The sequence below is a fragment of the Ursus maritimus genome, unplaced genomic scaffold (assembly GCF_017311325.1).
Source record: "Ursus maritimus isolate PB19 unplaced genomic scaffold, ASM1731132v1 scaffold_11, whole genome shotgun sequence".
NCBI classification, from domain to species: domain Eukaryota; kingdom Metazoa; phylum Chordata; class Mammalia; order Carnivora; family Ursidae; genus Ursus; species Ursus maritimus.
Window position 1 is genome coordinate 5,268,837 of NW_024423453.1, and position 14,888 is coordinate 5,283,724.

A 14,888-nucleotide genomic window follows, 5' to 3' on the forward strand; every position below is an offset into this window, starting at 1 on the left:
CAACATTTTTAAAGATTATTTATTTATTTGACAGAGAGAGACAGCCAGCGAGAGAGGGAACACAAGCAGGGGGAGTGGGAGAGGAAGAAGCAGGCTCCTAGCAGAGAAGCCTGATGTGGGGCTCGATCCCAGAACGCTGGGATCACGCCCTGAGCCGAAGGCAGACGCTTAACGACTGTGCCACCCAGGCGCCCCAAGGGTTCCCAACATTTAAGTTAGAGCCCAGTTTGCTTAATTAGTCACAGGGATACACTTGCCCTGTCTCATAGAGGACACATCTCTTAGCAGAAAAGCTCCGTCATCTCAGTTTGGGAAGTTATTAGGTTTTTAACAAACGATATCTACTCAAAATTAGGAATGTGGCCCTTTCCCCAGAACACAGTTTTCTCTCTGCCCACTTCTGCCTGTAAGGATTAAAAAGAACCACTTCTCCTGTGGCTGTCCTCTGATATCCCAAGCAGTTTATCTTAACAACTTAGGCTATAGGTTACTCAAAAGCTATCTATGGCTTGGGATCCTAGGCTAGGGAAAGCCAACAGCCAGTGGTAGGCGAACAGCAGTAGAGGACTATAGCTGCGCTTCCCAAAGGGCGGAGAAACTTTCAGCACCCACAGACATTTTCAGAAGCAGCTGAGGTCCTGGGATTTCCTGTAAACGTTTCCGAATAATTTTCAATGTAAATAAGAAATCTACAAAAGATAGTTCTTTGTATCTTGCTTTACCATCCCTTTTGACTCCACAGTTAAGACTTAAAAAAAAAAAAGTATCAAGAACAATATTTATTAAGACCACTATTAGGAAAAGGTTACAGACTTCTAAAAATATACCTGAATCTAGTATGAGGACCAAGTGCTAGGGAATAAACACCAAAGCAGAGCAGCACATAATGCGCTAATGTGTATGCAAGATAACTTTTCATTTGTCTCGTGAAATCCATCTTTTCTTCAACTTAGGCAAAGGTTACAGCAAAATATGGTATTTGTCATAGGAATGGTTCATAAAATGGGAGTGACTGTGCTTCTGAATTTTGTTCATGTCACCCTCTAGACACATTACATAATACCTAGATATCCTGGTTTTGGGTCCTAACAGGCCACCAGCTGATAGTTCCAATTTTATAAGAAAAAGAGACATGGAAACCTTGTCCTTGTAACTAGTCTTGTCATTAACAGAAGTGAGACTTATTCATATGCTCAATGGGCTACAGGAAAATAGTATATTATGTGTTAATTAAAACACAGAAAAAACAGATCTTTCCAGGAATAAATGTATATTTAAAATTTTAAAGTAAACATATACTTCTAAGTGAAGATTTTCCCGTATTTCCAAATAAGATGATATTCAACATACCTTGTAATCAATTTTACATTTGACCTCATTGTTTTGGTAAATACAGTTGTGAAAACTGAGTTACAGACTCCTTCTTTTAAAATATTCTCCCCTTAACATGCACCTCTTTCTGAGATTGGTCAAGACAATTTGGTACACGAAGGTAAGCAAGGTCCAGGAAGATCACCTCCCCCTTTTTTTCTTTAGTTTAGTTTTAATGTCAAAATAAAAGTCTTAAAATAATCCTTTCACAAAAATAAGGCAGCTTTATGCTGTAAAAACAGCAGTTCTTTGTTAAAGGCTATATCCTTCTGTCCTTATCTGCTGTCATCAACTGTCAGCATCTTCTTTAAAGATCACTCTTTTCTTCGTAGCGACACCTGCAAGCGGCTCGTTGGCTGTCCAGATAGGGTTTGCAGCCTAGGTGCAGAACACTGTCGAACAAGAGCTCCACTGTCGTCTCACAGGCTGCAGAGTAAGCAAGTGCTGTTACTGCTGAGCAACCGCAAAGCACCGCGCTCCCTCCACATACGTTACATGTTACAGCACCGTGTCAAGCACATCCTCGGTGGGCACGTAAACATGTTACGTCAACGTCCTCCCAAAGCCTCACAGGCCAGAAGCACATGCATACAGACTTTTAGTGTCGGCATCTTGAGCATGTATCTACTTTTTTGTTTGCTCGCAACTGTTCAACCCAATTTTTTTCTACTAGGCAAACGAGTCTCTCTCAGTAACACTGATTAGCTCATCACTGTTACTTTTCCTTTTATCTGAAAAATACCACTAATAAAGATGCCTTAGAACACTCTAAATTTTGCATTTCAAGGAAAGATGTTTAGGTATAGAAAAAATAAAGGTTAAAAACAGAGAAACTTCAAAACATTTAATTATGGCCAATGACTTCTAAGAACTGATCACACATCATTTAAGATGCTTAAGGTAAATGAACCCCAGTCTCTCTCTTTTTCTCAATACCCCAATTTAGCCTGGGAAGGGAGACCTAGGAATCAACAGTATTTTTCCTCTGGCAGGGTTGGAAATTTTTTTTAGGACTGTAAAAAAGATAATGGATTTACTTTTCTTATTCTAAGAAGCCTGGAACAGCCAGGTGAGATTGTCTTCATACACTTCACTTCCAGAGACACAGCACAGAGTAGCTTTTAGTTGTCCAAATACTTCCAGTTTCAAATACTCAAGTTAAGGAAGAAACTATTCATTGCAAAATCTTGACATTTTCAAAGTTCTCCAAAAGGCTGTGCCTTAAGGAACACAACCACCACAGAAGTGTAAAGGCTATAATTATTCAGTAGGGCACTGCAAGGAAATTGGCTCATCATTTAGCCACATTAGTATGTCCTTAGATCAGAAGACAGGAAATACATCCACGTACACTTCCGCTGTGCAACTAGTCTGCCTCAGCCGCAAGCAGGCAAAGGGATTCAGAGGCTGAGAGTTCAAGCTGCCCCTGGAGCAGAGACTTCTTCCTTGACAGTTATAACTAGGAATTCACAATCAGACCTATGACAGTGCTTGGGGAATACTGCAGTAGAGAGAACACAGGTTTTAAAATCAGAAGAATGCAATTTAGGACAAGTTACTTCTTTGAACCTCCGTTTCCTTCCTTGAAAAATGAGTATACCACTACCTAACTTCTTTAGGTTTGTGAACATTGAGGAAAACATACCTAAAATAGCTAGCACAGTTTCTTATGAAAAATGCTTAAAAATCTATAGTTTCCTTTCTTGCACCTTGTCTTCCGATTTCAACGTATGATAAATACTTCAGCTTGACAGAGAAAAGATTTTGTAACTTCTAGTAATTGTACAGTGATTTGTATTTCCACAAATATTTTATTGTATCTTTATGAGACCTCTATGAGATGGGTATTATTTTATAATGAGGACACTGATGCACCTTTACCCTTTGCTGACTTTGCTCTGTATCCCTTCACTCTGAGTATGACTATATGCTGAATCCTGTGAGGCCTCCTAGCAAACCTGGGGGTGCTTTTGGAGACCCTCCTGACACAGATACATATGAGGAGACAGAGTTAAAGCTCAAATCTTCTAGAACTTCCCACTCTGAATCATATGTTATACCCTTAAAATCACTGGATCCAGGATTTCAAACTTTAGGCTCTGGATAATTAGAGAGAGACTACAGGGCACAAGATCTTGGGTGAACTCTTTTCTGCCTCGCATACCCTCTCCCCAAGGTTTCCTAACACTTTTTGCTTCCATGACTACAGATCATTTGAGATGACAAAATCCATGACTCCTCATCTCAGAAAACTGAAGGGGCTGTGTCACAACAGGTACAGTAATACATAGCGAAAGATTTCTAGCAGTAAATCCTATACTGAAACATAAAGCAGTCAATAAAACTTGACCAACTGCTCTCGTCTCCATCCCGCCAGATCCTCCTTACCCTGGACATGCTGAGCTAGTCCTAGTGTCTTCTGCACATCCCGGCAGATCTTAGACAGGCAGTACTGGAATTCCTCATCGCAGTCGTTCTTGCTTTTGCCACAGGTCTCATAGCACCTGTCGTGTTGGTTGCAGCACTTTGTCAGGGAAGGGATGCCAATATTAAGCTGAAAGAGGCATTTGAATGGATTATTGTTGATGAAATTCAAAACTTCTCTGAAGTACTGCATTCAGGTAGACTTAGAAATCAAGGACGATGACTGCTGTGTAATTTCCCAAATCCATTTCTGTTTACAAATGTTTTCCATGTTATTTATACGTCTGCCCATCACTCACCCGCATGCACCCATGTTCTCTCCCTCTCAGCCATGCCTCAGAACTCCCTATTTTGCAATATTCACAGTTACCTGCTGGTAACAAATGTAACTTCCAACTGTCCAAAACACAAAACATAGTTTTAAAAACAGACAGGTCAGGCTAAGAGCAAAGACTGATGTTTGGACATTCCAAAGTATTTTATTCCCCTCCCCCTATAAAATGTACTTTATATGAAATATCACTGAAAACTTTAAAGCTCCTACAACTTACATTTTATGTTATTGTGGTTCGACTCTAAGTATCCATTCCCTAAAGATACTGTTCCTTCAAATCTATAACTTATCTTTAACTGGTTTAAATAACTTTATATGCAAAACGCTTGCGTCCAGGAATCACTCATAAACATTTTTTTTCCCACAACGGTGGGCTCAGATTCAGCTTCACCTACAAAAAACACACAGCTATCTTCCTTACCTTTGCTTTAATATAGAAAATATTAAGCTTTATCTGTACTTTTTCATCGTAAGTAGCATTACTTCTATACTCCAAATTTTTAAACCATGTTTGTGACATGAGGAAATGTCTTTTCAATAGTATTAACATCTACAAGATTAAAAAATAAAACGTGAATTTTATTCCATTTAGTTTTGTTAGGACTTATTAAATGTGTTTTAGCTATAAAAGAATATAATAAACCTAATTACCATTACAACAAGCAAAATTATTTGTGACCCTGAGAACACACTGACAGCCTGCATTATTAAGAGCACTACATAGTTGGGGCGCCTGGGTGGCTCGGTCGGCTGAGTGTCCAGCTCTTGATTTTGGCCCAGGTCATGATCTCAGGGCTGAGCTGCTCGCTGGGCTCCACACTCAGCAGGGAGTCTGCTTGAGATTCTCTTTCCCTCTCTCTCTGCCCCTCCCCACCCCCACTTGTGCATGCTCGCTTTAATAAATAAATTTAAAAAAAAAAAAGAGTACTACATAGCCTACTGGTCATAAAGCTTCTCAAGTAAGAAAACAGTATATTTACGTGAACACCAAACAGTGGAGAGCCACAGCCATTCGGCGGGGAGAGTTTATAACCGTAACGCGGGAAAGGCTTAGATCCTATAAAATATAAACGGTATCATATGATTAAAAACATGCAAAAAGGTCTATGATGTACTACTAGACTAGCCTTGGAAATATTTAATATTTGGGTACTGACATAAGTGAATGTCTTTATTCTAAGCTTATACCATACAAAACATATAAAAGCTTACTCTGGACTTCAGGAGATTTCAGAGGTTATATGCCAGACCGGGTCCATATGTATGAAAGATAAATCCACCCTGTTCCCCTGTACATCCTAACACTTACATTTTTTGGTTAAGAATTTACAGGGCAAGAACTGTATCTTCCCAACCTTCAGCCAATACTCCGCTGCACGCAAACGTCAATAACCATTAGCTAACCAGGTTACTCATAGAGCTTAAATCTAAGGAAGACAAGGTCATCCAAGGAACATTTAATCGCCTTAACGCCATTATAAGACATTACAGGACCACACATTCTAGCCCGGACTCCACCCAACTATTTCACAAATATACTTCTTTGCCAGCTAAGGAAAAACGTCAGGAATAAAGATAGCTTGGTGAACCATATTACTCCAGTTCTATTCTCCCTAATAGCACCAATGGTTCAGGAACAAGGAGAAAGATGACATTATCTCAGCAATCTTAACTGCTGCAAAGTACTTCAAAAATCTCTCTCCTCATGAAATATACAAATCACTTCAAGATAGCAAACAGTCACCTACTTTCTCTTGTTTCCCACAATCCTCTTACAGTATCAAGAAACAGCCTATTCCACTGTGGAATGGCACCAACTGTTAAATTCTTTCCTGTTTTGCTATGAGCAATCCTCTACCCCTGGGGAACACAAAACAAGCCAATTACCTATTTCACCTGATAATCCTTCCAACATTTGGGACTACCATTTATCTTCAATTCTAAAAGTAAAACATCTCTTGTTATCCCAAATATCTCCCCATAGTTCCTTACTTAGGAAAAACATAAAGTATCCACCAACTTTCAGTCAACCAATATTTATTACTAGAAGACTTAAATAAAGATAAGTTTACCCTCCAAAAGTAAAGTGAGGGGGAAAAAAAAGCAACCCTTCCAGTAATCAACCATCAAAATAAGTAACACACTCAAGTAAGGATCTAAAAATGGTTTAAGTGAGTTGCTAAGCCTCACACGCTCTGCTGCAGTGAGGAACTAGAGCCTAAAGAGAGGATAACCTCATGAAGATACACAGCGTTAGCCTCTCTGCCCAGTCTGAAGAACCACGGACGAAGAGAACGGTATGATGGATCGAGGAATGAGGAGGCCAATGACAGAAGTTGGTCTTGTTTCCCCAGCACTGTCCAAGAAGCATGGTTGTTTCGGGGCCCTTGGAATATGAAGGTACATACCTCAAGCTGTCACAGATGAGTCACTGTGATCCTTCAACTCCTGCTTTTGGTCATTCATTCTTAAGAAAACTGTTTACGATTTGCTTTCCACTTTTTAAAGGGCCCACCGAGGGAGGATACACTAACCACCTGGATGTCTAATGGGCACCTCAGACTTAAGAGGTACCTCCTGGCATTCATCCCCAAACCTGCTCCATCCATAGTCCTGTCTTCACAGATAAAAGTAACTCCAACATTCCTGGTGCTCAGGAAAAAACCTTAGCCATCTTCAACTCTCTCATTTTCTTATATCCCACATCCATTTCCACAGCATGTCCTGCTGACTCTACCTTCAAAATATTCAGAATCTCATCACTTCTTCCCAACTCCACTGCTACCATCCTGCTCCAAGCCACCACGGATTATTGCCATAATCTCCTAATGTCTCCCTACTCCGCTTTCCCCACTCCACAGCACCCCACACCACCTCCAGCCATCGTCTATTCTCAACACCAACCCTGAGTGATCCTATTAAAATATGTAAGATAAGTTTTTCTTCTGCCAAAACTCCTCCAATGGCTTCTCACCTTATTCAGAATACAAGCCAAAATTCTTCCAATGCCTATGAACTCGGTATCATCTGCACCCCACACAACACACCATGACTTCTCTGACCTCATCTCCTTACTGTTCTCTCTCCTCTCTTCCTTTCTTCCTCACTTCATTCCATCACATCCCACCTCTTCGTTGTTCCACTGACATCTAAGTCTGCTCCTGCCTTAGTGCCACCAAACCCGCTGTTCTTCTACGTGGATGCTCTTCCCGCTGGTACCTAGTTATTCCTTCACCTTCTCTGACCACACCATTTGTAGCACACATAACCATCAAATATATTATATTATTAACCTACTTATTTATTATCTGACCCCCCATACTAAAATAAAAACTCCGTGACGGAAGGAATTTGTTTCGTACCTTCAAAGCCTCGAACAGTGCCCAGCATATGGTTATGTTCTCAGTAAGTATTTGTTGATGAATGAATGAATGAGAAGGTGACTTGGAAGGCAAATCCCGTGGCAATTCTCATACTCAAAAATAAACTGGTACTGCTGCTTATCCTTCAGTCTCCTTTGAGTTTGGCGAGTATTAATCAACCTCCAAAGACTGATCACTTCTAGTTTCTCACATCTCTTTAAAATGTGCCATCCCAAACTGAACACCAGTAGGTGTGATGGGCCTATTTTGAAGTAGACAAAGTACTTTTATTAATAGAGCCTAAGATTGTTAGCATATATTTTAGCTGCGTCTCAGTGCTAAGACACATCAGACAGTAGGAAAAAACCACCAGTTCTTTCTAAAATAAACTCTAGCTACTGCTGGAGACTCAGCACTTCTACATTTCAAAATTTGAGCCTAAATATTAGATTGTGAAATTCTGTCTTGTTAGTTTTAGCTCATCATTCAAGACTGTTCAGCACAGTTTAAATTTAGAGCTATTCACCCCGTGTTACTTGTTGCTCCCAGACATTTACAAACTTGAGACACAGATATTAACCAAGGCAGAGGTCTGCAACACCTTGCCATAAATAAGCCCTCTCTATAAGCAGCGATGAAGTCATCAACCCAACATTCTGGGTAGACCACTCAACCAGTTGTGATGTCATTTAAATCAAGTTTTATCCAGCCTACATTTCTCATGAGAGTATCATGAGAAACTTGCCATCTGCTTTATGGTTTTCTTTGTCCTACCACACTAGAAATCTCTTCACTGAATGGGAGGGAGGCTGGATTGGCATGATATTTTGGGGGAGCCATTCTAGTTCCTTGAAGCCTCATCACAATGCTCTCTTGTCAGGGGTTTTTAACAATCAACAGTAAAATGTTTAGAAACTCATCTAGCAATAGACATTAAGCAATGGGTTGAGTTTTTAATCTGAAAAAAGTACAATAATTAAGGCAAAGAGTACTCAAAAAGTCTGGAAATGGGAAAAGCAGTGTACTTACTAAACGTATTTTTCAGGTTAATGACTGGACTCATTGCTCTCAATTTAGAAATGTATCACCTAAAACGGTATCTGAAGGTTGAAGCAACACATATTGGGCACATTACTTGAAAATGTAACTAACATACTGTTTATCCTGTTTTCAACTTTTTGGATACCCTGTATATTCCCCATCTGCCAGTCTCCAGATTTCTGGCACCTATCCCTTTTCCATGAGAATCAAAGATTATCTCTCTCAGACAACTGATATGGGCCTAGAGTTTTAAAGGCATGTGGGTTTCTAATCTCAAGTGTCTACTTTTTTTTTTTTTTCTGGGAAGATGCTTCCCTCAATATTCTAATATTTATACTACAGGAGTACTTCTATTTTTCCCTTCCTTTGTATTTTATATTAATCTATGGATTTTCTTCTAATTTTGAGTCTATAAAACACTTCTTAACATTCTGGTGTGTGTAATGACAATGATACATAGGCGTCTGCATATGTATGTATTAACATAAGTATTTTCTCATTTTGTAAAAGATAATTACCTTTGAGTGGGAGAATGATCAGAAACAAGTGAAGTCAGGGAGAAACACCAAACCAAAACAGGCCCTGCCTGCTACAGGAGAATGAAGAGGAACAGAGATGGTACAGAAGCAAATGTGTCAGCAAACCTGAAAATGGAGGTGCGACAATGGGGGAGGCAGATGTTTCAAACAGAGCTAGTGTCTAAAACTACTCCTAGAAGTGAAACTGACAAAATGCAGTGAGAACCAACATCTACCGCAGGTGAACTACTGAATAATAACACCACAAAATAAATGCTGATAAAATTGTTTCCCCAGCATAAGTGGAAAGGGGGCATGTGTCTGGTTTTTGTTTGGCTTTTGAAGAACCTGCTAATGTCACTTCATCAGAGAGGCCTTCCTTGCTCACTCCATCTAAAATAGTGCCCCTTCCCTTCCATAACCATTCCATATACCCTTGGTTGGTTTTATTCTTCTTTCTAACATTCATTGACCAAATTAACATAATAGCCAGTTTCTATGAGGACAGGAACTTTGTCTTGCTCACCTAGAAGACGCCTGGCACACAGTAGGCCCCTGTGGAATTACTGGATTAAAAAAATGGGGAAAATTCCTACCTGAAATTATTCTTTATCTATAACAAACAAAAAACAAAAAGCACCCCCCCAAAACCCAAAAAGCCCCAGAAAACTGGGAAATAACAGATTTCCTAAAACCTTTTAAAGTGTTTTGAAGTTCTAAATTCACCTTTAAATTGAAATTACTATTTCTGAGCAAGACAAGTTATATAGAAAGTTGCTATACACTCCAAAAATTATAAATATATTAATATTATTTTAAATGTTGTTGTAAATGGTGCTGTAAGCTGCTAAACATTAAAAAAAAATTAGCATTTCTGCTGGGTGCCAATTTTTGCAAAGTGCTATGAACTGAACTGTGTCCGCCCCAAATTCCTATGTTGAAGCCCTAACTCCCAATGGATTTGGTGTTGGGGCCTTTGGGAGGTAATTAGGTATAGACAAGGTCATGAGAGTAGGGCAAGGAAGAGACACCAGAGAACTTGCTTCTCCCACTCCCAACCATGTAAGGACACAGTAAGAAGGCAGTTAGTTGTCCGCAAGCCAGGAAGAGAAACTTCACTACAGAACAGTGCTGGCCAGACCTTGATCTTGAACTTTCCAGCCTCCAAAACTGTAAGAAATAAATTCCTGCTGTTTAAATCACCCAGTGTATGGTATTTCGTTACAGGAGTCTGAACAGACTAATACATAAAGCAAGCAAACACTGAATAACAGAAGAAGCAACATCAAAGTCAACCCAAAATCCATGATGTATCAGAGCCACTACCCCCTAAAATTCATAAGCAAATACAGAAAGCTAAGAAAAAAATGAGACAAAAAGAATTTAAAAAACAAACCAAACCCACTGGGTACGACTAATGGAAATACTATTCACTGATTCTACTTTTTGACTTAGGCAAATGCTCCTTTCTTGATGTTTTATCTAAATCTGTATGGACAGATAAAATCTAAAGATGTGCCTGGACTGACATAACGACAGATCTTTTCTACGTATTTTTTTTTTTTTTAATTTGATGTAAATACTTCCAACACAGACCCATTTCCTTCACATGAATGACACTGAAGCATATGAGAAACAGAAAGGGAAGGCTGTTGGGTCAAAGATCTTAGTACTGTGCTTTACAGGAAATGCAGCATAGAATCCAAACCTGCTTTCCCAAACACTTGAGATTTTAATTCATGATTTAATCTGCGGAGGGCCCTTGTGCTACTCCTATTTTCCTCAAATCTCCAACACTTCCATTCCCATCTTTGCTCTCGGCTGATGACCCTGATTCCTAATTCACTGAGAAAACTGTGGCAATCAGAAAAGAACTCGGGACATCTATCCACCTAATCAGCATCGGTGCCCGTATCCTCTACCCTGTTCCTATAGTAACAGGGACAGGCCATCTGTGCTCTTGGCCAATCTATTTATGCGCTGGGACCCACGCCTCTCACTTACCTAAGGACCTGACTCCAATAATCCTCCTTCATTTCTCCCTCGACAGTGTTTTTACTCTCTGCTGCATCGTTCTCAAAAGCATACAGATATGCTATTCTTTTTTCCTAGTGACTTTTTTCCACGGTCTGCCCTATTACAGTTAATGGCACCCCCATCCTTCTAATCATTTAGGCCAAAAACTTTGGAATCGTTTTTTTACCCTAATCACACCTTCCTTCCAAGCTATCAGCAAATCCTTCAGGCTCTTCCTTCAAAATATATCCCCAAATCCAACCACTTCTCACCATCTTTCTTGCTATGAACCTAGACAAAACCACCTCCATCTTTTGTCTGAATTCCTACACCTGTCACTCTGCTTCCATTCTTGCTCTCCCACCTCCATGGACTCTTTTTATCCTTTGCACAACAGCTAAAGGGATCCTGTTAAAACATAAATCACTGAATGAGCTACTTATTCATAAATCTAAAACTTTTTACAAGCCAATTTTGTTTTCTATTTTTCAAAAGAAATCAGGAAGTTTTCTTTCTCAAATCTTCTTTGCTGTCAGGGAGAAAAAAATTAAGAAAAAAAATAGCAACCATCTAATTTACTACCCTAAGTAACTTTACTTCAATCTCAGTAATGCGTTGTTCCCACCCGAGGGACGACAGTGCCCAGAAGGGAGCAAGTCTCCATAAAGCCAATTCTTTTGATAAACCAGAGATAACCGAATGCAACAAGTGTGTGCCCTTTAATCTGATCACACTCTCCCTACCACCAAGTCTTTTTTTAAGCTCTCTTTACCTCTTTACTGCTACCTCTTTACTGCAACTATTAAACACCCCTTAACTGCCATGCTCCTCTAGCTTTGGGATTTGTCGGTTTCTGTTTGGTTCTGATTTGATCACTCGCATTCCAAAATCAGGGAAAGGCTGAAACAGTGTTCCAGGGAGACTTCTCAAATAATAGCTATTAAAGAACTATTTTCATTATGTTGGCATTATCAACACGGTGACTTGGAACCACAGTCCTATGAGCAGACAGCATTTACTAAGTCACAAAACGATGTTCACCGAAGCATACCATTTCCTAAATTCTCAAGTTCATTTGCACATTTTATCCTGGAGGTCTTGCTTGAGACTCCACATGGTAAATTTACAGAGTCTTGTTAAAGATAAACAAGGTTAAGTAAAACAAAAGATTAAAATAATCTTTATAATAGGAACAGTATTCATTCCACTTCAGAGCTATTTTAAATGTAAATAAACTCTAGCACCCCTGACTCATCAGAAGTTAAAGAAGACTGCTCCTTCTAAGCCTTTCCTATCTCAGTAAATGGCAACTACATCCTTCCTTTGGCTCAGGCCAAAATCTTCAGAGTCATCCTTGACTGGCCTTTCTTCTCAGTCCTTCACACTGGCCATTCCCTCTGCCTGGAGGGTTTTATCCCCAGGTCATCAGAACGTCACCTTCAGCATTTTCAGATTTCTTCTCAAATGCCATCTTATCACTGAGACCTTCCCTGAACAACCTATTTAAATGAATGAACTGCCTCCCAACACTGAGACTGCTGTTTTTACTCGTGTTCTCAAAACACTGGCATACTTCAGACCTACATATAGTGTATATTTGGTTTATTTTACTTGTTTTTTAGTTTACTGACTCTCCCCACCAAAATGTAAGCTCCATGGACAGGAATTTTGTCTGTTTTGTTTACTGCTGAATCTCCAATTGGTGGAACACTTGAGACGTAACAGGCACTCAAATATTTGTATAATGAATGGGGATGACTAAGTAAAATTATGACATCTGCCTCAGGAAAGGCAACCATTTAATTTTCAAATAATTCACTTATTCCTCCTAACAAGCTCTACAAGGACAAAAACATCCTTCCCGATTGCATACTGGTGGTAACATCTAGGCATAAATTTAGGAAGGAAACACTTAGCACTTCATAGCATATGAGATATGGCTCATTCTTTACCTCCATTAACATAAAACTAGAAATTATTTTGAGAATTACAGGCAGCAAGTGGCATCACAGTTTTACATGACACAAATTTCTTTTAAATTCACCTACATGCAATCTGGTTTTACCATTAGTCACTGAGTTCCCCATTACTTTAAGCTGCCAAGCATTAAATGAAGTAGGTCCCGACTTTGTCTACTCTTAATTGGAAACATGATCTCCCAAAGCCTTAACATTTTGAATTTCCAAAGAAAAGCCTGAGTACTTTATCTGAGCTGCTACAATATTTAAACACTCAAAAAAAAAAAAAAGCAAGTGCTTGAAAAGAAAGATCTCTGCTAAGACACTGAGTTTATTATTACCAACAATGCCACCAAACAAGTTCTCAGATTAAAAAAGAATTAAAGTTCAAAAATATGAAAAGTAAATCAAAACAATTATATTGGTATTAACCAACAATGGAGAGGAGGCGTCACTGATATCCAAGGAAAGAAAATTCCTATCAAGTCATTACAGACAATTTCTAGAAGAGTTATCGGAACTCTTTCTCAACAATAGAGTACACCAAAAGTCTGTACAAAGGTCGCAATTTATTTTCTGTAGCTCCGCAGGAAAAAAAAAAATTAAAAGCAATTCTTGAGAAAGGTAAAACGTCATGATTAAAATTCTCTGTATATTCTGCACATTCGGCTGACTAAGGGCGCTAAAATATAGGGCTAAAACCGGTCTGTTCCACTCCATTCCCATGATGCGTACGTCACAGAGTCCTGAGGCAACTTCGTGCAATAGCAAAAGAAAAGAAGAGAGAAGAAAAGGTAGTAATTCAAAAGCAATGAAAACAGAACGGGGAGTACACCGTCGGGTGACCTTTTATATTCTAACAATAGTGGTGCGAACTTCTAACCTGATTGCTCAATCACAAAAATGGTAAGACTCTAGCAGCGGTTAAGTTTTTCCACAGCTAGAGGACACAGGACAACGTCAAGGTCTGCCTTGCATCCCACAACTCCACTATCTCTGTCCCCGCAACACCCTGAAAGCGAGGGCCTCGCAGGGCCTGGGCTCCCTCTCACCGTCATTGCACTTATACTGGCAGAGCCCATCCTCGCCTCCCAGGAGGTCCAAGGCGGCGTTCAGGTACGTGTCTATCTTGTGAACGCCGTTCCGGATGGTCTTCAGGGTGGCCCGCCAGTCGGTGGTCTGGGCCTGCTCCTGGCACCTGAGAGCGGCGGACAGCAAGAGGAGGAGGACGAAGGCGAGCGCGGGCCGCGGGAGCAGGGCCATCCGCGCAGCACCGGGCCGTGCCCCCACGGAGCCCACGGGGCGCCCTAAGCAGCGGCGCCAGCCCGGGGCTCGGCGTCCCCAGCCGGTTCCATGCCCACGCCTCCTTCCGCGCTGGGAGGCGGGCCCTCTCCGCCTTTTGGGCGCTCTGGCCGGGAGGCGGCGCCGTCGCGAAGACGCGCGGCCTGGCGCACGCGCTGGCCCGGGCCCGCGGCCCCTACTGTGCGCCTGCGCGCCAGCGTGGTGCGTCAGAGGCCGGCGTAGCGGGAGCGTGGGGTGATGGCGGCGACCTTCACGCCTAGGCAGTGCCGGCGGCGCCCCTCCGCCCGGGCTCTAGTTAGTACTGCCTGAGGGGGCAGCCAAGTGAAGAGTGCCCCTGACCTGTCAGGGCCAGCCTAGCAATTGCCACCCCCCCGCCCCCCGTCCGTAGCGACAAGCTTTTCTGGGTGTGGACGCCGTGGGAGAAATGAGTTCCCGTCGCCCCTTAACAGGGCGAGCTGCGAGGGGTCCAGCTAAGTTTCGGTTTGAAAACGCGGTTCTGCGTGAGACGTGGACCGGACTCCGGATCTCACCTCCGCGCGTACTCGCCGTTGGACCCGCGGCG

General features: G+C 41.2%; 1 protein-coding gene across 2 annotated transcripts; it reads right to left on the minus strand.

The window, feature by feature from the left end:
- Positions 1 to 764: 764 nt before the first annotated feature.
- On the minus strand, positions 765 to 14,418 carry PLA2G12A (phospholipase A2 group XIIA). 2 transcript variants are annotated; one of them, XM_008689422.2, is made up of 4 exons: positions 14,077 to 14,411; positions 5,110 to 5,186; positions 3,760 to 3,925; positions 765 to 1,797 (listed from the first exon to the last, which is right to left on the minus strand). In XM_008689422.2, the coding sequence occupies exons 1-4, from the start codon at positions 14,285 to 14,287 to the stop codon at positions 1,679 to 1,681; spliced, it is 573 nt and encodes a 190-aa protein (XP_008687644.1). In that variant the 5' UTR covers positions 14,288 to 14,411; the 3' UTR covers positions 765 to 1,678. The 2 variants fall into 2 exon arrangements, with proteins under 2 accessions (XP_008687644.1, XP_040482179.1); XM_040626245.1 differs by lacking the exon at positions 765 to 1,797 and adding an exon at positions 2,202 to 2,872 and having other exon boundaries at positions 14,077 to 14,418.
- Between the last annotated feature and the right edge of the window lie 470 nt (positions 14,419 to 14,888).